At 43.0% G+C, this 27,979-nt stretch overlaps 1 protein-coding gene across 2 annotated transcripts; it reads right to left on the bottom strand.

The window, feature by feature from the left end:
* Positions 1-2: 2 nt before the first annotated feature.
* prkcg (protein kinase C, gamma) lies at positions 3-27,729 on the bottom strand. 2 transcript variants are annotated; one of them, XM_086037639.1, is made up of 18 exons: positions 27,450-27,714; positions 27,286-27,370; positions 22,850-23,072; positions 18,273-18,304; positions 18,067-18,149; positions 17,285-17,396; positions 15,830-15,958; positions 15,579-15,735; positions 14,184-14,385; positions 12,586-12,783; positions 9,276-9,449; positions 8,368-8,459; positions 7,944-8,006; positions 7,631-7,769; positions 4,706-4,786; positions 4,368-4,475; positions 4,009-4,149; positions 3-2,514 (listed from the first exon to the last, which is right to left on the bottom strand). In XM_086037639.1, exons 3-18 carry the CDS (start codon positions 23,065-23,067, stop codon positions 2,353-2,355), a joined length of 2,091 nt encoding a protein of 696 aa, XP_085893765.1. In that variant the 5' UTR covers positions 23,068-23,072; positions 27,286-27,370; positions 27,450-27,714; the 3' UTR covers positions 3-2,352. The 2 variants fall into 2 exon arrangements, 1 of the variants encoding a protein (XP_085893765.1); XR_015087809.1 differs by lacking the exons at positions 3-2,514; positions 4,009-4,149 and adding an exon at positions 6,076-6,210 and having other exon boundaries at positions 4,413-4,475; positions 27,450-27,729.
* Positions 27,730-27,979: the final 250 nt, after the last annotated feature.

Genomic DNA, 27,979 nt, shown 5'->3' with positions numbered 1-27,979 from the left:
TGTTTGTTTCTCCGCAGCGTCACCGCTGCTCTTTATTCTTCTTTACGGTTCCATTTACGGCTTGCTTTCCCCGTCACAATCAACACGCAGAACACATACACAAAGTCACTAGCTAAACCATTGGCATTGTTTGCGCTATCTTGAGAATAACGATCAGATCTGAAGTATGGTGTCATTTCAGCTCGGCTCGCCGGGATTTGTTGAGGAAATCATCAGAAATGTGCTGGCTGGGTGACAGAGTTGGATGTGCCGGGTGCCAGATAAGAGCGACAATTGGGGAGATAATCGGGAGGCGCACGGAAAGCCGTATGAGCATTTCCGTGATATCCGCTTTAAGGCGCCGCTACGCTATTTGTCCTCGGCATGACAACAATTCGGCGCAGTACAGTCGTGTCGTAGAAGTCATGCTATTTCCACAAGTGCCTTGCTTGAGTGTGTTGACATTTCTGCACACTAGTAGAACAACTTTGGCAAACAACTTGTTAACAGTGAAGCAAAACTACAAAGGTGCTACTTCGTAGAGTTCAAGGTGACTTCAGTGTTGTTACTAGCGCAGCACTGTAAGGCTCAAATGTATTCAAGAAGGTCAAAAGTGGCACTAGTCGTAGAAAAAAATGTTACCGGTAAAATATAGTTGTCCTACTAGTGCTGCTGAATTTCTTCACTGTCACTGTATGAACAAAGTAGTACATGGACCTTAAGATGTATTTGAAGGATATTGACTAAATGCTCAAACAACTTTTCATCCAGCCACCTGGCCTGGCTCAGATAGCGCCCGATGACACTTGACGCTATTATTTGCTCGCCATATTGAACCGCTTCCAGGGAGCCGCGCTTTTTAATTACAACTGATCGATGAGGATGCGCCAGAAAACTTCACAAGCTCACAAACCCCAAGCTAAATCCTCTCTTAAAATAAATCGGGCCTTTTACGGTGATATTTATATATATAAAATAATGATGAGAGCTCAAAATAGTGGCCCAATTTGAGGTGGTAAAGGGTGACGATGACAGAACGGGAGGCTCCAAGCCCACAGCCAATGTCAGCGTGGCTTCTGAGCGGGTCGCGTGGGGTCAGCGCATGCATGTGTGCGTGTGTGTGGGAGTGTGCGCGCGTGTGTGTGTGTGTGTGTGTGTGAGACGCTGATTTCGGAGGGCGAGCGAGCCCACAGGACGACGGCCCAGCGCGTTTCAATGGAATGTTCCAGTTACAGACAGAAAATGATGTACTGTACATTCAAAAACAAGAACGTGAAAATCAAATTAAATGATAATAAGAAATAATATAATAAAATTAACATAAAATATAAGGTAAAAAAGGAAAGTGATCAATAACAGCGTAAAATGAAATAAAATCAAGAATCTAAATAAATTAAAGAAAAATCCTTTACAAATGAATACAATGAAAAATAAAACCAAATTCATGGAAAAAAAACGTAAAATGAAACACCTATGATGATCTACCGAAAATACAAATAAAGCTAAATACAAAACAAAATAAAAACAAACAAAAATAAATACATCAACTATAACATTTTAGAACGATAAATGCCATGTATTACAATTATCAACATAAAAATAAAATGGACTGAAAATATGAAAAATGAAATAAAATTCAATACAAATGGCCACATTCAATTGGCATGATGAAGAAATTTGCCATACATGTTGTAAGGCTCAATTAGTCGAAATAAACGTAATCTTTCGACACTTTTCGCCTCACGAGTACAATGCAAAAGTCCACCATTACCTTTGTTGTTTTTCTTCCCCCCACGTAAAACAAATACTGCTAAAAAATACCAAACCGAGCTTGGCGAAATTTTCCTGAGGAGTGGTGTATGGGCGCAAAAAGTTAATATGAACTTTTCCCCACAATCTGGATAAAGAAGCAGAAATTTATTTTCACCGTCTACGCCATTGAAGAAACCATCCACCGCGGAGAATCTTAATCTGTTCGTCAGTCTCTGTGGACTAGGAAATTTAGAGGGACAACTTTTGTCAAGTGCTAACCGATTCTCTAATTAAATGATTTTTATTGCTTAATACATCTGCTGTCCACATGCAGTATAACAACAGCTCTATATATTTCTGGGAACCTCTACAAAAATGGTGTCCAAAAAAAAAAAAAAAAAAAAAAGACTCTACATAGTCCGCATGCAAAACGAAGTCATACTGCTATTATTTCCCCCAAATAATACACTCATACATGACAACATTAGCATTCTCTCCATTATTGCGACATACTTGAATCCGTCTAGTAGGATTAAATACATGAGAGCCCTGCTATAGAATGTAGTTGTGAAATTTGGCGGTATAAAACTAGACTATTGGCACGGTCGTTCTCGCTTATTATTAGACTGCAGTGAGGGGTGAACGGGCAAACTCTGGGTTGAGGAAGGAGAAGCCCTGGAAGTCCTCCTGGTTGACGGCCGCCAGCACGTCCGGGTCTGAGGGAGTGAGCGCCGACGGGGCCGCCGTGAAGAACTTGTCAAAGTTTTCCCCTTTTCTGCCGCCCTGTTGAAAGTGAGCAGAGGATTTGGCGCGATTCGGAGGAATCCCAGAAATGGGAGCGGCCCAATTAAAGAAATTGTGTTACTTTATTCCCAACGGTCCGTTGTCTCCATTTTGTAACGTTGCTCTTATGTGCCAGTGCATGTGGACAATTTTGTCCAATCAGATTTCAGCCTCTGTGTGTTACCATGTAAATGTAATCTGCCCAGGTCGCTGGCCAATGCTACAACTATAGACCAGGGGTCCCCAATTATCAGGCCGCGGACCGGTACTATGATGTATATTACTGAATATATGTGCCCTTTATTTGCAAAATTTAATTCATCCAAATACCGCACTTAATTTTTGTTTGTTTGTTTAATAATGGTAAACTTATTGTGAACTGACGAGAATGTCACTTCAAATTGCCTGAACAGTTAATAAAAGCTTGCAACAATTTGACCCCTGAGAGGGTTATGCACACATTTTCTTTTCTCCATTATTTCTATTGCCACTACTTTATTCCCAAGGGGCAAAACTCGTTTTCTACCAAGTCTTGAATGTTCCCCCTTTCTAAGAAGCAAAACTAGACTGCAAGCTTCCCCCGTGCTGCTCGACAGCAGCGTGTTTTTTTTTTTTCTTCCTTTCAGCTAATGGGATGGACCCCTAACCCCTGAGCACGATCGGGCCGGCAAACAGGCTCATGGACCGTTAATGATGACATATATTTGCATAGGGAAGGAGCGGGCGGGAACAGGAGGTCGCAAAGGTCTTGACTGTAATAGCTGGACTGACAATCAAAGCCTTGGCAAGTTGATGCGGGAGTGATCTGGAGAAGACAGTAGCGGACCAGTGGAGGCTTGCCCAACTTATTCCACCTCTTAATGCCGCCACAGCTGTATAAAATGTATCTAAAAAAAACATGACAATAACAAAACACATTCTTTGGGAGTTTTGCGAGTGGAACAGTTTTGCTCTGACCAACCAAGAGGACGGAAAATATTCGGATTGTCATCCGTGGCCGGCGCTCTGGCCTTGTGAGGAACAAATCTGAAATAGAAATAGTCCCGTTGCTAATATAGTTTGAGTCAGCATTACTGAGTGAAAGCGCTGGGCAGATTAGATTGACATGGCAACATAGGCTGAAATCTGATTGGACAAAAAAAAACCAACAAAAAAACATCCGCATAGAAATAAGGGAAACTGTAGAGCCAAGAGAAATGCTACAAAAATGAAATAGACTGGTGCGAACAAATTAAGACACATTCATGGAATGGAATTTAAGGTTGGAAGTGTAGGTCAGTGCTTCTGATAATGTTTAGGCCGGCAGAGAAGGTCTTTGCTAGCCCTGACCAACACTATGAGAAGAGGAATGATGAAAAAAAAAAAAAAAAAAAGTAAGTAAGAGAACGACAGGTAACAGGAAAAAAAAAAAAAAAAGAAAAGGAAGTAAGAGAATGACAGGTAACAAGAAAAAAAAAAAAAATGAGGTGAGGAGATCCTGTGTGTTGGACTGACTGATCTGGGGATGAAGGGCGGCGGGATCTCAAGCCTCTCCAGACGGTCCCAGTCGATCCAGCGGAAGAACGGATGCTCCCTGATCTCGCGTTCGGCGTCCTCCCCTCCGCCCAAGCGCTTGGCGGGGTGCTTTGTTAGCAGCTTCAGTAAAAAAGACAAAAGCCAAAGAAAAACAAATAAGCGACAGTGCAGGAATATTTTCTTCTTGATTTTAAATCCCTGCATCCATCCATTTTCTATTGCTCCCGTCCCGATTGCGGTCATGGCGAGACCATATACAAATTGACAAAAATAGACCAAACAAGCACTCCGAGTTCACAACTATCGACATTTTGATCTCATACATTTCGTGTACGTACTCCCTTGCAGATGGCGACGGCTTCACGGGAGAGAGTCTTAGGGTAGGAAACACACTGCTCCATGATGGACTGGAAAAGCTCCTCCTCGTCAATGCCGTCAAAAGGCGGCTGGGAAATAAAGTCCAATTAAAACGGTGCGTGGGCGCTACAGACCCACTTGAAAAGATCCACTTTTTTTTTTTTTTGCCGGGCCCAATGTGTGTGTGCAGTCTGGTGAGTTTTTGTGCATGTTTAGGCCCTCGAAAAAGTGATTCTTTCCCGAGAAGGAGAAGAATAGTTTTTACAAAAACAATAGGGACGTTGCAGCGGTAATAAATAATAAAGCAACGTATGATTACCTGTCCTGCCAACATTTCATAGAGCAACACTCCGTAAGACCACCAGTCCACTGCTTTGTTGTAGGGCTGGTAGGCCACAATCTGCAAATAAGGAAGAATAGGTCGTTAAATTCCATTTCGACCACCGTCAGATTTGTATGTGAGTTTTTTCTTTGCCCTTAAATGTGGCATTAAATCAAAACATAAAACAACCGCAATTGCGGCGAACAAGGGTGCAGATATTTGGTGTGTTTGATTAGGTTAAGGACGCAGTTGAACCCACACATTCTTGTGGTTCGACTATTACAGTTTCTTGCGTCGATGATTTAACTTCGGTTGGCAACAAAATTTAAAAACAAGAAATTGGAAAGCTCTCTGCTTCATGTCAAGACATCTTTTTGTGGGGCCAGAGAGGTACCATTTTCCAAAACATAATATAATTAATATTCTACCGGCAGTTCATACAGACAGTTTGAACGTACAGTATATAACAACATTTTTGTTTTTAATCACGGCAAACTGTACCTTAAAGTAAAGGAGTTGAATGAGAACTTTTACCAAAGTATTATTATTTTTTTTTTTTTTACCGTACGTGTATTTGTACATAAAGAGGAAATCAACGCAAACATATTTTTTTTCAAGAATATGTTCCCAGCAAGCCCACTAGTTGAGACAAGGCATTCTGAGAAATATTGCGTTTGTGGAATAAGAGTTTAATCCACCCGTTTTTAGCCATCTCTGGTGGCGGCCATTTTGTCACTTCCGACAACTGAAAATGACATCGCAACCAATCAGGGCTCAGGTAACGACCAATCACGGCTCAGCTTCAGAAAACAGGTCAGCCGTGATTGGTATTGGTATTTCCAAGAACATATTCTTGAAAAAAATAAGTTTGGGTTGACTTCCACTTTAAGCGAAGAGTATGAGTACTATTGCCATATCTCGACGGAAAGTGTTGCATGAGGGAGGGTGATTGTCTGAATGAGTGTAGCGATAATGTGTGGGAATATGTTCACAAGTGTGTGTGCGTGTTGTCGCAAGGGAACAAGCCCACAGCCCCCTGGGGGGAGTTTATTGTATCGCATCCAAAATGTCAAACGCAGCAGAATCAATGCGTGTTTACATAAGAGAGTCAATACTCAGGGGCCTCGTATGTTTATCAAAGACCTGCACAACAAGTCACGTCCTCTTTTTGTCTCTCCGCACACCGAGCGTGTCTCCACTCCTTCAATTGCCCCGTCGACAAACACACACTCACGCTCCCTACTGTAAACACGATTAATCACACACTTTTTTTATTTTTTTTTTTTTATTCAATGTTTGCAGGCAAGCTGGATTCATTTGTGTTAGAGATTGTCTTTTTTTTTTTTTTTTTTTTTTAGTTTTCGCACCTTTCTCGCACTTCATCCGTCACACTTGTCAAGCGCAATACGAGGATGGCGAGGCAAGGTCTGTGAAGGACGGTGGCGCTTTTGCGGCGGTGTGTGTTGCGGGTTCCCAGCTGCGCTAATTGAATCAGCTAATGGCTGAAAAAAAAAAAAAAAAAACGCTGACAAGGTCACAGGGGAGGCGCAAAAGGGGAACTGCAGCAAAGGGCTGCAGGTGAAAGGAGACCAAGAGGGGGAAGCAGGCCAAACGCTGCAGTTCAGACATGCTCAGTGGAATTAGCCGTGCGGGGGCCTTGCGATGATCTATATTTGTAACCGAAATTTGAATATTTGTTCCATAAAATGTGATTAATTTCTCCAATGAAAAATGAAGCTACTCGACTCACTTCACCATAGTTGGCACGGAATGGTCCCGAAGCACTTGGTCGAAATGAATTTACCGAACTCCCTTCAGCAAAGTTCCTCGGCCCCAAGATGCCGTAGGGTGATGTCAAAGCGCTACTTTTGTCTCAATGAGGCTCCTCAACTCACTTCAATGGAGTTGTTTGGCAGCAAGATGCCAAAAGATGGCTGCAAAGCATTACTTTTGTCTAAATGAAGCCCTTCAACTCACTTCAACATAATTCCTTGGCACAAGGATGCCGCAATTTGGCAGCCAAGGTCTACTTTTGTCTAAATGAAGCTCCTTAACTCACTTCAGTGTAGTTCCTTGGCACCAAGATGCCAAACGTTGGCAGCAAAGCTCTATTTTTTGACTAAATGAAGCTCCTCAACTCATTTAAACTTAGTTCCTTGGTACCAGGATGCCACATGTTAGTGTCAAAACACTGCTTGCATTGCTTAAAGCGGACGTCAACCCAGACTTATTTTTTTCAAGAATATGGTCTATGCGAGCCCACTAGTTGAAACACGGCATTCTGATTAATATTGTGTTTGTGGAATATGAGTTAAGCAACAAAATCCACCAGTTTTTAGCCATCTGCGGGGGCGGCCATTTTGTCACTTCTCTCGACTCAAAATGACATCACAGGTGCTCAGTGCTCAGATAACAGCCAATCATAGCTCAACTTCAGAAAACAGGTGAGCCGTGATTGGTCGTTAACTGAGCCCCGAGCAGTTGTGATGTCAGTTTCAGTCGACAGAAGTGACAAAATGGCCGCCCCCCTTCTGAGATGGCTAAAAACAGGTGGATTTTGTTGCTTAACTCATATTTCATATGAACCAGAATGCCTTGTTTAAACTAGTGGGCCTGCATTGAACATATTCTCGAAAAAAAAACATGTTTGGGTTGACCTCCCCTTTAAGCACAAAAACAATTCATGTGAGTCCCCAATCCCCGCCCCCCCCAAAAAAAAAAAAAAAAAAAAAAAAAAAAAAAAAAAAAAAAAAATCTGCGAATAGTGAACTTTTGAATGCCAAACTGCAAATATGTGGGGGTTCACTCCACTCTAGCCAAATAGATGTTTGTCAGAAGCGGCATCGATCAGTTCATTTGCCACCCTCCCCAATTGTCGTCAATAGAAAGGAAGTCCCACACTGTCCTGCTTGGTGCTCCTACCTCGGGGGCAATGTAGTCCGGGGTGCCACAGAAAGTGTGCGTGGTGTCCCCCTCAAACATCCCCTCCCTGCACATTCCAAAGTCGGCAATCTTAATGTGGCCCTCGCTGTCCAGCAGCACATTGTCCAGCTTGAGATCCCTGAGAAAAGGCGGGACGACACGCCGTGTGACTCATTCGGATTGATGCGCCGCAAAGCAGCTTCCAAAGAGTCCTTTTCCGAGGCAGGCAAGAGCCATGTGGCTTTGCTCGCTGCACTGCGGCGGAGGAACCATTCGGCCCCCCCACCCGAACGTGACATAAATCAGCTTTTACCTGTAGATGATCCCTTTGCTGTGGAGGAAGAAGAGGCCCACCGCAATCTCCGCTGCGTAAAACCTGCAGCGAGCGAGCGACAGAGAGAGAGAGAGCTTGCTTGAGCGCATGTATCAGGAAAACGCACGTAAATCAAAAGGGGAAGGATGACACGAGAAGGCGGCGGGGTGATGAAAGGCGGCGCAAGCAACTAGATGAAAGGCAAATCAAAAAATTGAGCAACAGGCGATGAATTAGTTTTGGATGATTGATCAAAGATTATCGGATGACGCGGATGAGGAGGCGAGATTAGTGGGAGGAGGGAGCCGCTCCTCCAGCCGAGGACTTTTGTCGAGAGTCGCCAGGAATAATGAACAAAAGCGGCGAGATAAGTGAGCGGCGGCGGCGAGGCGGGCGAAAGCGGCGCGGAGATAAGCGCACATACGCGGCGTGAGGCTCTTTGAACTTCCCGATGATCTGAATGTGAAACATCAGGTCTCCCCCGTTGACGTATTCCATCACGTAGTACAGGCGGTCCTGTGGAAGAACACACCGCACACATACATGTAGAGGTGCAAACCGGTCATCGACAACTAATCGATTATCAAATGAATCGATCTAGTGGGGCCCGCGTTGGCCTTTCGGGCAGCTTTTTGAAGAGGGCAAACGCGCGGGTACAAAATGAAAATGTTTGCAAGCAGCTGCTGTAGGCCACAGCTCACGCCGTGACGCTCACATGAAGACTCCAGCTTGTGACATCATTCACTAGACCACGCCTCTTATCTTAATACATTCACTGCCAGCCCAGTTCAAATGGATCTTCTTATGTTTTTAAAAAAAAAAAAAATTTATATAATGTAATACAGTTAGGTTTTTTTAATTAAAATTAAAAACACCCGAACAAAAAAAAAAGGTAGAGTTTTTTTTTTTTGGGGTGGGTGGGTGTGGACTGCAAAATTTGGGATGGAACAGAGAAGCTTGGCCACAGAACAAATTCAACTCTGAAGTCGAGCTTCTGCTTTAATTGTGAATTTATCTGCTGTTCATAGCGCAATTAAAACAATCAAGTAAATTACAAATAAGTGTACATGCTGTGCATCTGACATTATTTTATTCATCTAAATAAGAGCCAATATGTGTTGCATTAATCCTAACTATGGCACAATTAAAACAATCAAGTAAAATACAAACAATTATATATACTGTCCATTTCACGTTGTTTAATTTATTTAAATAATAGAATACACATTCCTGTTGGAACGCCAGGAGGGCATTCAAAATGAGATTTTATTCTCAATTACCGGGATGAATAAAGGCACGATAAACAAAAATGAAAACCACGCGCACACACACCTCAGTCTGGAAGGCGCAGTAGAGCGACGTGAGAAAGTGGGGACGCGTCTGGAGCGCCAGGACCCTCCTTTCCACCAGGGCGCTCTCCGTGTCCTCGTCCTGGAAGAGGACGTCCTTCTTCAGTACCTTGACGGCGAAAAGACGCTCGCTGCCTCGCTCCTCCGCCAGCAGCACCTGAGAGGAGGGGAGGGAAAGGGGACATTTCATTAGGTACGCCCGCACAATCGAATGCAGTGGCCACCGTCGGATATCATCAGATGTGCCGGAATTAGTCGGAAAATGATCATTCATTTTGTGCAAATGTTCACCTATCTATGCCAGTGGTGTATAATGACAGGCAGAACAGTGAAATGAGTTGTCAGCCGGTCCGTAAATTGACACGTCCACTCAATTCCATCATTTCGGTTTGTCTGAATTGTGACTCTCACGGCAGCAGACATTTTTTTGCAAAAAAAAAAAAAAAGGAACTGTCCATCAAACCGAGTGTTATTTTGATCCTCAAAGTGACTGTGTACCTAATGTTGTGACCGGCGAGTGTGTGAATTGTAAAGCGGGGTCGTAAATAAACAACCACGCGGTACTCGGCTAGAAGGGGAAATGCGGAATATATTCCGAGCTGACTTGAACGTGACTCACAGTGCATTTTCCCCTGTGAGGCTTTTCTGCTCCTGCTGCGCTTTTGCACGTGCCAACCGTCGCGTGGTCAGTGTGTCATAAGTGCTACGTGTCATCCTGCCGTGCGCATCGAGGGCATCCTAAAAATCGAGCACGTGCTGCCACGATTAGGACGCACGTCTGCGCTTCGCTGCGCGCAGTCGTGCCGAAACGACGGAAAATAACATTTCGTTAACGCTGCCTACGTTTTCAAAGCACATTCATGTCAAAATGGGCAAAAAGGCACCCGTGTTTTTGATCAGGAAACTCCCGCTCGGGCTTGCTCTAAAAGCTAATGACGCTACCTTGCTACAATGGGAGCGGAAATGATTCGAGGATAAGGACTACTAACGGATAGCGTTGGACTGACAAATCGTCCTGGCGACATTGCGGAGCGGCTGGCTAATGTTTACTGGCTATAGAATCGTAATTGACGGTACGATTAGTGGCCCTCGGGACGACGAAGATGACTGCGCGCATGCACTCGGTGTGTTTACAGGGCTATTGATGACCTGCCGCCTACTGTCTGAAAAATCCTGTTCATCTCCGCCATCCGACAGCAGATTTTCTTTTGTGAAAAGCCATCCTTCAGAGCAGCGTTGTTTTCGTTTTTGAGTTTTCGTCAACTAAAACTAAACTATCACTAATAGGAATGACTAAATGTGACGAAAACTAATAAGCATTTTTGTCCAAAAGACTAAGACAAAATCTAAAATGCCTGCCAAAAACAACACTGCTTCAGAGTCGCTAAAAAAAAAAAAAAAAAAAAAAAAAAAAAAAAAAAAACGACTTAAAATTCTCTAAGATGCCACAAGATGGCACTAAAACTCAGCCTAATTCAAAATCAGTGCTCTGGCGCCATCTCGTGGCATCTTGTGCACAGGAACTATGTTGAAGTGAGGGTTGTATGCAAGTCAAAGTTTGGTCTATTTGAAAGGTAGTGCTTTGGTGCCGTTGTGTGGCATTTATAGGTTAATATTAATTACGTTGATTACTCCTTTTTATTTACATTATGCTATTCGTAGCAGTGACTCCTTCTTACTAGGTTTAGAATATTATAGTGGAACTCTATTTTTGATATGATTCGTTTTTTGATTGTCTTGTACCGTTAAAAGTCCATAATTCAGGTTAAAGTGATGTTTAACGTCATTAGTATTTTTTTTTTATAAATACTGAACCCAGCTCAGTCCCTGGCAAAAATGCATGATTAATTCAACCAAATTCCACCTAGAAATGCTTATTTTTAATCTTATTTATAATTGGCTGTAGGTGCAGCGGAGCACTACTTTGCCTTCAAAAAGTTCCTCAACCCACACCAACATAGTTCTTTGGCTACAAGATGTGACAAGTACTACTTTTGTTTAATGAAGCTCTTCTAACCTCTTCAAAGTAGTTCCTTGGCACCAAGGTGATTCAAGATAGCGGCAAACTGCTACGTTTCTGTAATTGAAGGTCCTCAACTCACTTCAATAAAGTTCCTTGGCACCAAGGTGCAGCGAGATGTCCGCACAGCGCTACGTTTGTCTAAATGAAGCTCTTCAACTTATTTCAACATTCAACATATTGCCTATGGGTGCGGCAAACTTGGACTAAATGAGCTCCTCAACTCATGTCAACATAGTTACTTGACAGCAAGATGTGACGAGATGGCGGCCAAGCACACATTTTGTCTCAATGAAGCTTTCCACACTTCAGCATAGTTCCTTGGCACCAAGATGGCGGCAAAACATTACTCGTTTTGCTTTTGACCTCAGGTACGTTTTCGAGAAAAAAAATAAAAATAAAAAAATCGATGAATATGGAAATCTGTGAATGCCGAATTGCGAATATGCAGGGATTCATGGTAATATTCTTTGTATGTGATTTCATTACAAGTTGTAAAGCTTTGTCAAATTAACCAGGGCTTAGTTGTACAGTCTGCATTATTAATACCATTCCCATAGGAAAAATAATTTGAATTTTAAAAAGCACGCGTATAGGAAAGAGTATCATATAGTTCCCCTGGCATGTAATAGTTTTACTCTCTTGTGCAATTGGTCACAGCATTAGAATGTTCTAAATCCCACACATAGTGCGCCTTCTCTCTTGCCTGCTTGTTATCCCATTTCCTCTTGGCCATTTTGTCACTTCCCGCCTCACAGTAATCTTCTCCTTTCCTATCTGCCTCCCTCCCTCGGCAGCCTCAAGTCTCTCTCCTTCCTTTATTCACCCCCCCCCCATTTAAACATCCATCTTACGTAAGTTGAGCTCTATTTCTCCCGTCCCCTGTTAAGACTCTCGTCTGACAGTTATGAAACAGCACAGGGGAGCTGTAGACAAGGCAGAAGGACCACAAACGCCACACTCTCCATCACGGCTCATCTACAGCAGGGACGGCGAAGGGGGGGGGGGGGAGGGTTAGGTGCGAGGTGCCAGGGGGTTCCAAAGTGAAAACGGAGAGCGCAGGCTGCCCGGGAAGGAGCACCTCCAGGAAGGAGAGCGCGTTCGGCAGCCAGCCTGAGCTCACGACTGCTGACAGCACAAAAGACGCACGCTTGAATTAATCATCGGCCGCCGTTGCAGGGGAGGGACAATGCGCCGAGAAGCTCCTCTTTGAAACGCGACGTGAAGGTCAATCCATCAGCACAAGGCGTCCTTCCCAAAGCGAGACGTTTACCTTGCCAAAACTGCCTTTCCCGAGCACCATGAGGAAGTTGAAGTCGTGGACGCCCACCCTACCCTTGCCCGGCCCGTGGGAGTGGGCGGGCTGACAGGAGGGCACGGGGGTGAGGGGCAGGGCCACTGGGAGGGGCTCGGACGGGGCGGCGGGGCCGACCTGAGGCAGCGAGGGCGTGAGAGCGTCTGGCTGGGGCTCCTGCGGGGGGAGGGGAGGGGAGGGGAGCGTGTGATTAGATGCCGTTCAAACGCACAACGCACTTCCACCTCAAGTTCACCTCCCACGGTGTGTTAATTGAGGAACAAGCCTACACCCTGGTGGAGAGAGAGTGAAGCACAGTAGGGATCCTCAGTGATATTTGTATTTAATAGGGGGAATAGCACTCGAGAATATTGTACTTTGTACAGTAATGGAATAATAGATAAATAGATTTTTTTTTTTTGGCACACCGCATAAATAGAATGGCCATTGTGCTGCTCTTTCTGGTGTGCCTGCCTTGGTAACCTGGACAGACGCATGTGAATATTGTTCATTGAGACATCTCAACTGCTCTCAGCTCGTCAGTACGGCACTGATAGTAGTTGTTCTTTGCAGAGGACGAAGAATATATGACAACGTGCTCGTATATTGTCTGCCTACATGGTTTGCGGTCAGTGCGTCGCTTAAAGGGTTATAGCGCCGCAACTTAGATGCTAATTAGCATTTGCTTTAAGCCATGTGGTTGTTTTAAATACACGGGGTGCATTTAACTTTGTTTTATGTTTATTTTCACAGTTATCTCAACTGGGAGTGGAGAAAGTAAAACACCTGGAAGCCTCTTTTTGGAAAAAAAAATTATGACTAAATTATCACTGATTATTCTGCAGTGAGGTGAAGCGTGTTTTCAGCTACCAGCAGGGTCACTAAACAATTTAAACTCCTACCTCAAGGCACCACTTCATGTCCAAACAATTTCATATTTTTGGACAAAATTAAGCCTAATGGCCAGTCCCCACAAGGTCAATGTTTTTTTTTTTTACAATTGATTATCCAAACTAAAGCGTCGAAAATAGCTCGAGAGCAAACCTATTAACTCTCTTGGACACTTGAATTGTCGACTCAACCTCTTCCTCACTCTGCAGGAGCCTCACAGCATTTTGTCACCTCAAGATTGAAAGCCTGTTTTTCTTTTTTTTAATACTGAAACGAGTGAAAATACACGACCACCTCTCTGACAGTGTCATCAATCAAAACGGAGCGTCGTTATCTTTGTCAAGGCAGAATTTTGGGGGATACATTGCATGTATTGGATCTCATTAAATTGTGCAGGTGTTCCTAATGTGCGCCGTGGAACGTCGCCGCACTTGTGTTTTTATTGGCTCAGATAAACTCAAAGTGACAGAGCAAGATTCCGACTGCGTGAGTCATAGCAGCTTGGTTTTATTGGAAGTAAATATTTGTAATGAGATAAAGGCCGAGCCAAGCCCGAGGAGAAGTGGCAGCACATTAAAACGCTAAGTGGCGGCCTCACTGTCTGGTCAATGAATATAAATGCATGAGTCCGCTTTTTGGCCAACAGGCACTCAATGTTTTATGGCCGTATTTGTTGACGGTGGTACCTGCAGGTCCGGGTCGGGCACGGGAATGTTGTAATACTCTCCCTCGTCTTGGGCCAGCAGCTTGAACCAGCCGCTGATGGGACGCCGGAAGATCTCGCTCACTCCGAAGGACAGCGCACCCATGAAATCGTTGCGGGACGTACGGTCCCAGTCCCACACCTCCACAGACAGACGCCGGTCCCACTGGTGGCCGCGCACGGAACTGCACACACATGTGCGAAACCCCTTTAAGACCAAATGAGTTACTGTAGTGTGACATTGTAATTGAGATGCCCTGATAACAGGATTTTCTGCCCTACGTAAATTGCATTTTAAAAAAAAATGTATTCGATTTTTTTTCCATATTACTTTTTTTTCTGCTAAAAATGTTGTCAAAACTGAAAAACAATTTATTAAAATGTCATTTTTTAAAAATAAATTAGAGCAAAAAAAATACAATTAAATGTATTAAAACAAAACAGCTACTTGTTCCTGATTAAAACAGTTCTCATCTTCTCGTCTTGATAAATGAACAAATATAAAACCATCCATCCATCCATTATCTGTACCGCTTATCCTCACAAGGGTCGCGGGGCGTGCTGGAGCCTAAATATAAAACCTAAAGTATGAATTATAAAAAGTAAAAAGAAATTCTCATAAAATTCTGGTATGCAACTGATCATTGAAAACAATACAAGTAAAACAAGTATTAAAATTAGATAAACATTTGCAATTAGACAGCAGTGATTTGGCAATTTCATATGCAGAATCGTTCCCAATTTAATGTTTTTTTTTCTATAAAAATATCAGATAAATTGAAAAGTTATTTAATTTAAATCTAAGTCGTTATTTAAACTAAATACTTTGTTGATAAAAATGATTATTTGCTGACATTATATAACATATATATTTTATATATATGTATATTCATATGTATGAAGACAAATTGTTCCACAAATGTATATTTTGAAAATTATGAATTCATTAGTTCTTCTTTATATACTGTACTTACAGTACAGTATATCATTTGTGTAGGTTTTCAAATGTAACAATTCCCCCAAAAACACAATAATGAAAATTACAACATGTATTCAGATTTAACTATTAAAATAAATATTGTGTCCTGAAACAATTTTATTAATAAATTATACTAAATAATAATGAGTATATTATTTTAAAATAAATAAGTTACCTAGTCTTTTTTTTTTTATTATTTCGAAAAAAAAAATCATGCATATAAAAATAATTCAAAAATTATTTTAAATTAAAACGACGAAACGATTTTCTGATAAAAGATCATTTGATTCAGATAATAACAATGCGAGGCGTACAAGTCCAGAGGCTGACTCTCGACTTTTACACGTCGCCCTCAGAAGTCTCTGTTCCCACATTGCATTCATGCTGGCGTGGACTCACAAAGTAAAACTCTCATTCCAGACTGGATTGAGTGTGGAGCGGATGGTCTTGGTCTTCTGCTTGCTGTGGCTCTTCGGGTCGGGAATCAATTTAAGTTTAACGTACGGGTCTGACAGGCCATTTGGATCCATGGGCATCAGGTTACGAGCCTCCCGCACTGGACAGCCAACGAGAACAAATAGAGCGGAGGACGAAACAAACCACCGTCTGAGTCATTTAGGGCTCTCGTTTACTTCCGGGCGCCTTCTCACCTGTGACGAAGACGTCTTCCTTCTCGCCTCGAACCGTCAGGTGGATCCGGCCCCGCTTCTCCGTGTGGTCCTGGCCGCAAAGGCTGGGGACGCTGGTCTCACATCGTCGATGGACGTTCATGTCGCAACCTGGGAAAATTGTAAATACGCAAGTCAATGCAGGACTGATAATGTGGTAAATAAACATTTAAGATTATGAATAGTTTATTGTAAAGTGGAGGTGCCGACGGGCGCGGCCACCGGCACCCCCCCACCCCCCCCTTGATTAAAAATTACAATGGGCAGCAAAATGTTGCAAAGATTTGTATTCCTGCTTAGAGTGCATTAATAGTGTGTTGCTATCCAAACGTATTCGTTTGCCAACATTTTATTCCGTGTGACTTACCATACATGCTTCTCCATTCTCTAAAATGCCCATTACGATGTAATGTCTCCAACAATATATATGTAGAGAAGGTTCATTGTCATGCTTAGTGTGCTTTATTAGTTTTGAAATTGACTCCCGTTTCAGTTGAACTCGCTCTCTCTGTACGTCATATAATTCAAATGCAGCTCAGTCAAAGAGGACGTTTTGACGCGAGAAAGGCATCTCTGGCTTTTATTGTGAAGTCATCAATTCATGTCAAAGAAAAAAAAACAACGGAGGAGAGGAAAGGTTATTGAACGTTAAAGGGCATTATGCATAAATCATGCTTTGTCAGTAAGTTTGCGCATTGGGTTCTACTTTCATGGACAGGTGCACGTGCGCTCGGTGTAAAAAGTGGCCCATCTTCATTTTCATGCTGGGGTAAGTCTAGTTGACAGTGTTTGGGAATCTGGAAGACCGCGTTACCCCATGCTGGGCGTTCCGGCAGGCAGAGAGCGTATTTTTTTTATAACATACCCTTGGTACACCTGACAATGTGGTGACAGAAAGAAAGACTTTAGACCACCTAAAAGCAGGTCTAAGTTGTGGCGCAGGGGGTGTAACTCGATTTTGGTGGACAGATTCTGCTGTCCGCTGATATGTGGTAGGTGTCATCGTATTTCATTAATGAATACGACAAATGTGTGCATCGACCCCTCTAAGTCATTGTAGAAATCAATTTATTGAAAGATTACTTATCATCACCATCTTTAATATATGTTCATAATTCATTAGTTCATGCTTTTTTGGGGGCATGTTTTGTATTTTAAAATTCCTCCGTTGTTAAGTTACATAAAGGACAAAGTATTGTAAAACAATTCAAGTGACCGGCCTGTAATTCATATCTCCGTTTTTGTACATCTACTTTTAAATAATCGGCCGAGTAATCGGGTATCGCATGTTTTTTTGCCAAATATCAAAATCGGCATCAGCCCAAAAAAAAAAAATTACAAAATCCACATCGGTCAGGCTCTAATTTAAAATAAGATTAACATGATCATCTAAGACTGTGCACATCCTCCTAAACTCAAAGTGGGAGTTGTACCTACAAGCACATTTCATGCCCTGATGAATGAGGCCGTAGAGCAGCGAGCCACAGTGGTCGCAGAAGGTGGGGCTGGCGTAGGTGTGGATCTTGAACGCGTGGTGACTCCTCAGGTCCTGAAAGGTAGCAAAAAAAATTGTTGCCTCCAGACGTGGCATGACAGCAAGGAGATGTGTTTATGTGCAGCTATGCAGGATAGGGAGATTTGGAGAGGAATGCTCATGAATAAGACAGATGAGATAAGGGCGGGCGTGGAAACGAGATCTAGGAAAAAGCGTGCGCGTGTGTGTGTGTGTGCGTGGGGTGCAAAGAGGGATGATTCATTTTTATCTCTCATCATCAGCGCCCTCATTCTTTTCACCTTCCTCTACTCTAGTGTATAGTTGAAAATCCTCCATCTTGCTGTGTGTGCACTTTTCACTCTGTTATCGTTTCACACGCAGACACGCGGCGCGTGTGCACACACACGGTCACACAATACGCTCCCCTTGACCCCATTCATGATGCCGTTTATTTGGCCAGTCCAAAAAACAAAGCATGAAGACAAATTGTTCCTCAAATATTTAAAAAAAAAAAAAAAAAAAAAGCAGCGTGAAGATGACGAAGGAATTTGCTCTTCTTCTGCCTCGAAAGTCTTATCAGCGCCCTCCTCCTCCCTATAAAGGCACCTCAACGCGGTAGCCAGACGTGACAAGGTTGCGTCTGGATTAATGAGTGAGCGAGCGAGTGAGTCATGCAAGCGTGTGAATCTGATGACTGGTGCGCGACGAGCGGAAAGCGTCTCACATCTGGCCTGGGGGCCGTCACCGAGCCGGGACAGGTGAAGGTCACAAACTCGTGACATCTTTTGTGCACCACAAAACTGCAAACTAAAGAAGGAAAGAGAGAGAGAGGGAGGGGGGAAGAGAGAGAGGGGGGGGGGGGCGAGGGAGAGACACTCAAGTCAGCAACTCATCTGAGATGAATAGCTAAATATCGATCCGCGTGTGTACCTTGACATTGGAATCCCTGTTTGCCGATGCCCCTGCGAGCGAGGGAGAAAGGCGCACAGATTAGGTCGGCGAAACAATTAGGGAACAAACGCAATCTTTTTCGAACTAATTACAAGAACATACATGGGTGGGCCAAAACAGCAAGCAGCGTGACGAACAAAACATTTGGTGTGTCTTTCCTCCGCGGTGCCGCATGGAGAAAAAGCAAACTATGCCTAGATCGCCGATTTGGCTTATTTCCAGTGTCTCCTTAGTGCTTTAATTGAATAATTAAAGCCATTGATTGACCAAAGAGTCCACTCAGCATCAGGCGTTCAGTGAATCGAGCACTTTTGAAAAGGGGAAGGAAAAACAAGACACGCTAACACATACGGAGAGGCCGAGGGGGTTGGTAACGGGAAGTGACCGCAATCAAGCGAACGACGGGTAATGTGCATGCGTGGATGTACACAATATGCAGCACGTGAGGGACATTCTGCTTTTGACCAGCAGAGAGCATGAGAGAACCAGCTATGACGCAGCAATTAATGTTCATTGGCTTACGTTGATGCAAATGCAACTATTTCCGAATCCTCACCTATCCATTGATATTAAAAAAAAAAACATTTCCACAATAACCAGCATAAGAATACAAACAAATATTGTTCCTAACTCTGGAAAGTAACAGATAACCATCGATACGGGTGCCACAAAAAAAAAAAAAAAAAATGCGATATAACAGCAGAAAATTGTGCCACTCACATCATCTGGAGCCGTTCAGAATCCATATTTACATTATAACATGACAAAAACCACAACAACAAAAATAAATACATCACACTCACCAGAGATGCTGATTATTAAATATATTAATTTGTGCAGATTGCTACAGATGTGTTTTGCTAGTCCAAGTTGGCTCCAACAAGTTTTGCTCGGACCGACCAATCAGAAGACAGGGAAATGATGACACCATCGAGGGCCAATTTGCAAATCTGGAATCTGATTGGTTAGAGAAACAGTGCCATTCCTAATGTAATTCAAGTTACTTCAACCAGCATTTACTGATTTTGAAGGCCCGGGGGCAGATTAAAGTTTGTCTTTGCGGGGACAACTCTTTGCATTTTATAACCTTGTCTACAGTGATTGAGATCACTCCCTATCTACTATACACTGCTATAAATAGTGAGTTTGCCATTTTGTAGTGCTGTTGGAATGTGTAGTTAAGTGAATCAAGTGCCTGTGTTGTATAAATTACACTCAGTTTAAAACAATATGATGCCATTATAATGTCCTCAACTGTTCAATATGCAAAACAAAAAAAACTCCACCAGCTGACAATGATCTTGTTCATTAATCATTATTCAATTATGCGACAATGACATAATTAAGCAATGCTTGAAAACTATTAATTTGACTGACAAAAAAAAAAAAAAAAAAAATATATATATATATATATATATATATATATATATATAAACAAACGTGTAAAAATCCTTATTCTGTATAGTGATTCGTGAGTAGGAAACGAGTGAATGATTCCCAGTACAGCCATAGTGAGGCATGCAGGGTCCATTTTGGGAACAAAGGTAACCACTTCAAGTTAGCAATTTTGCTTGGAAAAACTCCCAAGCATCATAGTTATGCTTCCGTGTTGTTTTTTTTCTTTTTGTAATTAACCTAAAATTCGACACCGTCCTCCGCAGTGGGAAGAAAGGCGTGTGATAGTGCAGCCAAGATGGCAGCCAAGTGGGGGAATGTCCTGAAAACTACCCAGAGGCTGCTGGCACATGCGCCGAGCGTCCTCCAACTTACAGCCTCGCCATATGTCACACAGAACACACTTAACACACATTCTATTCTGCGTCTCGAGAAATGTTGCTACATCACAGTGCATTTACTCTCATCAGGTTTTTGTACATTTACACTCCCTGTGAGAGTGAAAAATGTTGGCAGAGCATCAGTGACAACAATAGTTTATTCTGTGTATTCAACTTTAACCGCCAAACCGGCATACAACTTTTTGCGATTTGCTATTCAGGGATTCATCCTTTTGTCTTTTTTCTGTGGTACCGATTCCAATTTGGTTTTTATTTGTTTTTGTTTTTAAAAAGTCATCCATTTTGTGTTTTGTTGTTGTTGTTGTTCTCAAACAACCCAAGATGTCAAAGCCCTATCTGATAGGAAAGTAGTACATTGGTGTTTTTGAACTATGTTGAAGCGATATAACCCAATCTGCCAAGCTAAACATTAAACAAAGACAATTACGTTTGTGTCTTAGCTTAATGCTAACAAACAATGCAAAACACAATGGACAAGCTTACGAATAGCATCTATGGAATAATGACAGGGGTAGAAGTGAATTTATAGAAGTGGAAGTGATGAGGTCTTTACATACATACGTATATGCACACATGCATGGTTTGCATGCACACGCACACTACTGAATACTACTTCTACTACTATGCCGCGTGCAAATAGTTTCTAAAGTTTGCCAAATGTAAAATTGAACACTGGTGCGTGTTCGTAAATACATTTTGCTATCAAAAGCACATTTTCATTGTTGTTGTTGTTGGTATTTTATAAAAGAAAAAGACTCTTCAGATGTTTGAGGCAGCACTAAAGCAAAAATTATTAGCATAAAAGTCACTGTTGTGCATAAATTATATCTTTTCACAAAAGCATGTTTCCTGCATTTTTTGGGGGGTCCAAAAGAGGTGATTACTACTGTTGATTCCTAAAAAATTGAATAAGGTAGAAACAAACTTTTTTTGTGTGTGTGATGAAAGGAGAGTCTAATGTTTCATTTGGTAGTTTCTGTGTTTGCATATTCATAAACAATATTCTGTGCGCCTTGAAAGATCAGTCAGAATGCTATAAATTGGCCGGCACTCAAGAGGTTCTCTTGGCTGGCATTGAAAGAATTAATTACAATATTACACACTTGTATTTTCCTTATAAAAGAAAACATTTTGTTGGGAGTTTTGGGTCGGCTTGAATGGAATGCAGGTAGTAGCATTCACATTCATTTCAATGGGGAAAGCCGAATCGAGTGTGCGTGTTTTGAGTTACGACCATGCTCACGTAACAAATTAAAATTGGATCTCAAGACACCAATGTATGCAGAGTATCTTTATGATTTTAATAGTTTAATGTACAATCTGGTGGGATCCAATACAAGAGCTGTGTCAATAATGCCGTTTTTACAAAGACGGTCATTTTTGATAGGGCTGTGCAATCAATCGAAATTCAATTACAATTACGATTATTACGCTCCACGATTAGAAAATCAGGCATAATTGTAGAAAACGATTAATATGCATTTACATCCAACGGACTGTTTGTTTACACACAAGGAAATCATACTTGAATTTATACATTTGCACCTTTTTTATTTTATAATAACTACTTTCATACATTTTGTTTGGAACTTACATAATTATAGTGTTTCAAAGAAATGTAATTGTCTTTATATACTTTTTTACGTTAAAACATTTTTGTTTTGTACCCAAAAAATAAATGATCGTTTGAATAATCGTGATTTCAACTATTACCAAAATAATCGTGATTCATATTTTTTTTCCATAATCGAGCAGCCCTCATTTTTGGCATAAATTGTATTCTTTGCAAAGGCAGCTCGAGTATTGAATCTCATTAGCTTGTGCACGTGTACCTAAGGAAGTGTCTCGTGAGTCTGCTTTGAACAGAATGCGTTCTATCGTGTGGGCTCCAGCGGGGAGGAGAGGTTATTTGATCGGATGGGGTCAGTGTGCTGGCTGATGTGGGCTGTTTCTGCAGCCTCAAGGAGAGCGAGAGGAAAAAAAAAAAAATTTAAAAGTCAGATGCGGCAGTGGGTTGCCTGAGGAGGCGGCTTAACCCGTTCAGGACGGGAGCGCTTAACCGCGTTTCTACCACTGGAGCCGGGAGCGCTGTTGCGTCATTCTACCTTTAAAGCCGGGAGAGCGGATACGTCGGTGTCTTTTTTGTAATCCAATTCTCCGTCTTTTAGCCAACTTAATGCATCAGAATATACGCGTGACGGTGTCGCGAGACCGCGGAGGATGTCGCGGAATTTTTTCGAGCCGTAGGTAGGCTAACGGCGGACGCCGTCGATCGCCGGGAGCTCTGATAAGTAACGGCACTGATATATAGACGACGCGCACGACCAGTGGAAACAGTCGAACGTGATATGATATGGTTTGTAGACAATGACGATATTGACGTCTTTGTAACAGAATAGAGGATGGTAATTACCACTCGTTTTTTTTTTTTTTTTTTTTAATTAAAATGGTGCTTCTCTTGCACATTATTTCGACATCATTGATTGAAACAGTAAATAATAATAAATTCTGCCAGTTTGAAAGCCACATGTCTAAGCTCTTTAATTCTTTTGGAATTATGTTTCTGTCTGCTACACGGGCCGAGATATTCATCATTTTGTAAGTGTTGAATTTCCGGGAAAGCTTCAGGTTTTCAAGGGTAATTCCAAAGGCGACCGACAGTTTTGGGGAGCTGTTGAGACAGGCGGGTTGAGAACTGCCGGCGTGCTTTCTCCGCAAACGCATGCGTGTTTGCGTTGCGCGTCGGTGTTGTGCGCGTACCAGATGAAGTCGGTGCAGTGGCTACAGAAGGTGGGCTGCTTGAAGAAGCGGGCCGTGAATTGGTGATCTTTCACTTCCACGATCCTCTTGTGTTTGAGGGCGCCCTTCCTCTGGAACACGGGCACCCTGGGCGGAGGGGAGAGGGGCGAGGGCAGCGGGGAGGCGGCGGATGTCGGGGAGGCCAGTGTCAGCGGGGAAGGGGACACGGGGGCGGACATGACGCCTGGAGGGAGACACGGGAGCAGAAGAGAAAGCGGGAGGAAGAAAGGAGGGACGGAGGCAGGATGGATGGATGACGGGGTGTCAGCGAGGACGCTATTGAGTCGCACGCAAGCGGAAAGGCCTCAAATGTGGGACAAGGGTGGGGGGGGAGGGCGGCGTACGCAAGGACAGGGAGCTGCAGGAGACGGGGTGGAACGTATAACGGGTCGCGTTGAAAACAAAAGTCGGAATGAAGCTGCGAGGGACGCAGGTGCTGTGGGTCAAACATGGAGAAAGATGAAAAGATACAAAATCAGAGATTATTTTAACAACTGCACCATCAGAGGATCTATATCACAGTTTCTTCCTTTACATAAGTTGTAATGCTCGGTTTTTGGTTCACACCATTAAGGTATTCATGAATTTCTTGCGGTAGATGCTAGTAGCGGTGTAAAACTGCACGTCATCAAACTGAGAGCTGTTTGTAAGATTGAGTAGAGGCGGAACAGAGTACAGTATTGTTACCCATGTGTGAAATCATTCTACATAAGCACTTTATGGCCATTTTGACCTCTCGCTATCCTCCTCCATGTACTCCCATCACTGCGTGTCCAAAAGACCAACGACCACATTAGATATTCATTATGTTCTGCGGAAGCCATTCCCTAACGGGGGAAAAAAAAAAAAAAAAAATTTCTGGTACTCAATTTATCTTGCCACTGTTGTTTTTGTCGCAATGGATGCTTAAAGAGGAAGTCAACCCAAGTCCTTTTCAAGAATATGTATATGTGGCGGGAGCACTAGTTGAAACACGGCGCTCTGATTAATTTTGCGTTTGTGGCCATTTTGTCTTCTGTCGACTGAAAATGACATCACGACTGGACGCAACGACCAATCACGGCTCGGATTCAGAAAACAGGTCAGCCGTGATTGGTCGTTGTGAGCAGTTGTGATGTCATTTTTAGTCGACAGAAGACAAAATGGCCGCCACCACAGATGGCTAAAAACGGGTGCATTTTGCTGCTTATTCCGCAAACGCAAAATCAATCAGAATGTCCTGTTTCAACTAGTGGGCTTGCATAGATCATATTCTTGAAAAAAAACGTTTTAATAGTCTCAAGTGTGGTATTAATGTTTCATACATTTAATAGATGACTGTCTCCCATTTAATGTGATATTATTGACATCATTGGCAAAAAAAATACAACATCTTGACTTACTCTCCGATTTTCACCCTATTTAGTATTTAGTCTACAAACTGCTCCCAGTATGGCCCGGTACAGTTGTACACCACTGCAAACTCCAGCTACAATAATCAACTTATTGGTAGAATAATAATCGAAACATGCGTCAACTGTCACTAACGCGATTGGCTTCGAAGTACAAACTGTAAACCTCCGAACGGAAATTCTCATCTATACATTTCAAACATTGCAAAGCCTGTTTACTTTCCACATTTGTAAGAAAAAAGCCTTTGCGGAATGAGAAGCCGAGCGTTTGCCAAATCTTCACAACGCCACCGCTGTCAGAGTAACACCTTTCGGTGTGGGCGTTGTGACGGCGTGGGACGGCATCTACATCACGGAAAAGTTAAGGCTTGGTCAGCGCTGAAGACAATCTGAGTCTGGGATTCCAAGATGACAGCGAGCAGAGCAGTGATTCAGAGACGACCTGCGCAATTTGGAGTAGAACACGAAATTTCCTGCCAACAGTCCTGACCTAAAACAGTCAACACTCGGTCATGCTGTTTGAGCTGCATGTTGACTGAGGGCTGACGAATCTTGATTGAGGAGTGGAATGCCATCCCACAGTGGTGCGGCCGGCATGAAGATGAGGTGAAATACTTCATCAACATTCAGCTTCTGCTGTTTTTTTTTTTTTTTTTTTTTTTTTATAAGCTAGGGAGCTTAGTGTGCCAGAATGATAGCTGCAGCTTGCAATAGAAATACAGAGAGACTGGAAGAGTCACAGAAAGGCATAGAAGCGGACATCCTTGGAAATTTTTTATGGGACTTTTGCCATTCAGCTCCTTGTTAAAGAGAGCAAGTCAAGTAAAAAAAAAAAAAAAAAAAAAAAAGAATTAAGAAAAATCCATCTGTTTGTATCCATCTCAGGGGGCGGCCATTTTGCCTTGTACGGCCACTTGCTCAGGGCTCAGCTTGCGAACAACACATGACTAAACCCAGAAAGCTGGTGAGCTGTGTCGTTCATTATTGTCGTTCGTTCATCTGAGCCCTCAAAGGGTGAAGTCAACCCCCCAATTTTCTTTACAATAATATGTTCTATGCAACCTGACTCGTCTAAGCGTATATTAGATAGACTAGATATTCCGATGAATATTTTCGTTTGTTGACTACAAATTAAGCAGCAAAATGCACCTGTTTTCATCCATCTCAGGGGGCGGCCATTTTATCACTTGCTGTCGACTGAAAATGACATCACAGTCGCTCGGGTAACAGCAAGCGACAAAATGGCCACACACGGAGATGGGTAAACACAGGTGTCTTTTTCGGCTTAATTCATATTCCACAAACACAATATGAATCAGAATACTGTGTTTCGACTAGTGCTGGTGCATTAAATATCACTGTATAGACTTTTTTTTTTACTTCCCTTTCAAGAAGAGCAAGTTGTGCACGACTACTGAAATATTGAAACGTTGGAAATATGCATTCAAAAGTTTAAGATCAATTTAGGTTCACCCAAAAAGGAATTTTAGGTTCATCCTGAAGTTTGACCCAAATGTGTCTAACTTTTTGTGAGTAGTATACTGGTAAGACTCATCATCAAAAACACAACAGACAAGAATCAACAGACTGCCTGCGGGTGGGACGTAATTGGGTCTTCTAACATTTGTTTTGTGAAGCACTTTATGTTGCTTTTAAAGTATGAACGGTGCTATATAAATAAAGGCTTGATTTGATTTGAACAGCAACAGTACTTTGGAGAATGAGCGGCAATGTGGAGCTCCTCAGTCATCCAAGTCATTGCAATCTGCAGAGGCCGAATCGAGACGTGCGCTCTTCGTCATTGTTGACTACCTTTCACCTTTAATCCAAAAGGCTTCTTCACTTCTAGTTTTTAAGTTTGGAGCCTCCCCATTTATGTCTCTGGTGGGGTGTGTCATCTATAGGGGTGGCAACAACAATCCACCAGAGACGTAATTAGGAAGACTCCGCACTTGAAAATTAGAGCTGCAAAAGCCGTTTTGGATTAAAGATGAAACAAGTCCAGTTGCCTCGATTGAATGTAGATGATAGAATAAGATGTACGGCGTAAGGGCGTCTATTACAAAATCAAGCATGCTTAAATGCAGAGTTGGACAGTCCGTCCCGGAACGGTCCATCCCTCCGTCCTGGACGGACGCCCATTTTTGGGGACGGAGGACAGGCGGCGACAAGTTTTATAAAAGGGCTGGACTAAGCAAGGGAGGAAGCGCTTTAAAAGGACGAGGACGGACGGGGTCGTCGCGGGGGGGGCCATCATTTTGATGAATAAGGATGGAGGGACGAGGCCGGAAAGGTACCTGGGTCGCGGATGGAGGACGGACCGGTAAAAAAGGGTCAAGTGCCCAGCTCTGCTTAAAATGCAAGTTTCCTACAAATGGGCCGCCTTTTTAAAAGAGACAAACTCCCCCCTGTATATTTTTAACAGTAAAGTGACAGGTATGGCGGCAAACAGAGGACATAATGAAGGAGACAGAGGTTAATTTGCGCGCAGTGGCAAAGCGCTCTTGAGAGACTTTGAGTCGCTAAACAATTAACACAACTGTCCCACATACTGCCTGTCCGGTCCGCCAACTCTCTCTCTCTCTCTCTCTCTCTCTCGCTCGCTCTCTTTCGGCATCACTTACATCTCCATCTCGCCACCCTTCGCCCTGGTCGCCATGTCAACTGTACCTCCTCTGTTGCCATGTCAACACCCTCACCACCTGCTCCAAGATTAGAGCCTGGGTCCTCTCCCCCACTGCCTGCCATGCCCTTATTAACACTTCAGTCTCATTTAGCAGAAGAAGTTTCGTCCGAAATAGGAAGCTACTTTTTAAAATACAGTTTGCAACCTGGGAGTTGTCACTGTAATACAAATGGCGGCCACACCAGTTGATTTTAAAAACACTCACAAGTTAGCCCGTAGCACAAAGCCACGTCTGGAAATTGCGACGGATTGACGGCGCAAAGAATGATTACCATTACATGTTTAATAATGCAAGGACGCAAAATATATCGGGAAAGTACCTGAAAAAGTGAGTATTTTGGAAGAAGGCTTGAGCAGCGGGTATCTTTCTTCACTTCCTCGGCCCTCACCTCGCAGGAGAGGCACCTGCACAGTAGATAGTCACCTCAGCGATAAGGGGGAAAAAAAAAAAAAAAAAAAGTAAGAACGCCCCAAAAAAAAATACCAGAAGTGGAAAGGAAATGAGCCAGTGCAAATTAAAAAAAGAAGGAAGCTTTCTCGACCAAACGGCAGCAAGAGACTGTGATTCAAGCTTTCCTGGAACCAAAGATAGAAGTTGTAAATATCCGTTAACCCGCAGGCAGGGTGAGGAGGAGGACGAGATGGAGAGGTGGTACTTTCTTTCCAAGATTGGTCCTGTTTTTACCAAGAGTAGGACGAAAAGATGAGAGAGGAAGAGGAAGAGAGAGAGAGAGAGGAGAGGAGAGGGAGAGATTGCGGGCAATAGGAGGCGATTCATTTTGAAATCTGGGTTACTTCTCTCAAGAGGGGCCGAGGGAGGTGGAGAAAGGGGGACGGGTAAGGCAAAAGCTGCCATTTTTTGCCAACATCCACGATCCAGTGCGGACCGAGTGCCAACTGCCTCTCACGCCTTCTTGGAGTGGCAGACAGAGAAGGGGAAGAAAGTCGGGGGGGGGGGGGGGGGGGTTGCTGGTAGGGGAGAGTGGGGGAGCAGATTGGAAGAAAAGAACAGCG

Source organism: Filicampus tigris, chromosome 8 (genome assembly GCF_054856515.1).
Source record: "Filicampus tigris isolate MCC_2025a chromosome 8, RoL_Ftig_1.0, whole genome shotgun sequence".
In the NCBI taxonomy this organism is placed as follows: Eukaryota; Metazoa; Chordata; class Actinopteri; order Syngnathiformes; family Syngnathidae; genus Filicampus; species Filicampus tigris.
The sequence above is the reverse complement of the archived record's forward strand: the minus strand, read 5'-3'. Positions and strand labels throughout refer to the sequence as shown.

Coding starts and splice junctions, on each gene's coding strand:
- prkcg (XM_086037639.1), bottom strand. CDS start 23,067: ATGTCCGCCCCCGTGTCCCCTTCCCCGCTGACACTGGCCTCCCCGACA. Junction 8,460..9,275: donor ACTGCGCCTTCCAGACTGAG/GTGTGTGTGCGC, acceptor GTTCTTCCACAG/GACCGCCTGTACTACGTGAT. Junction 4,150..4,367: donor CCGTCGCCATCTGCAAGGGA/GTACGTACACGA, acceptor TTTTTACTGAAG/CTGCTAACAAAGCACCCCGC.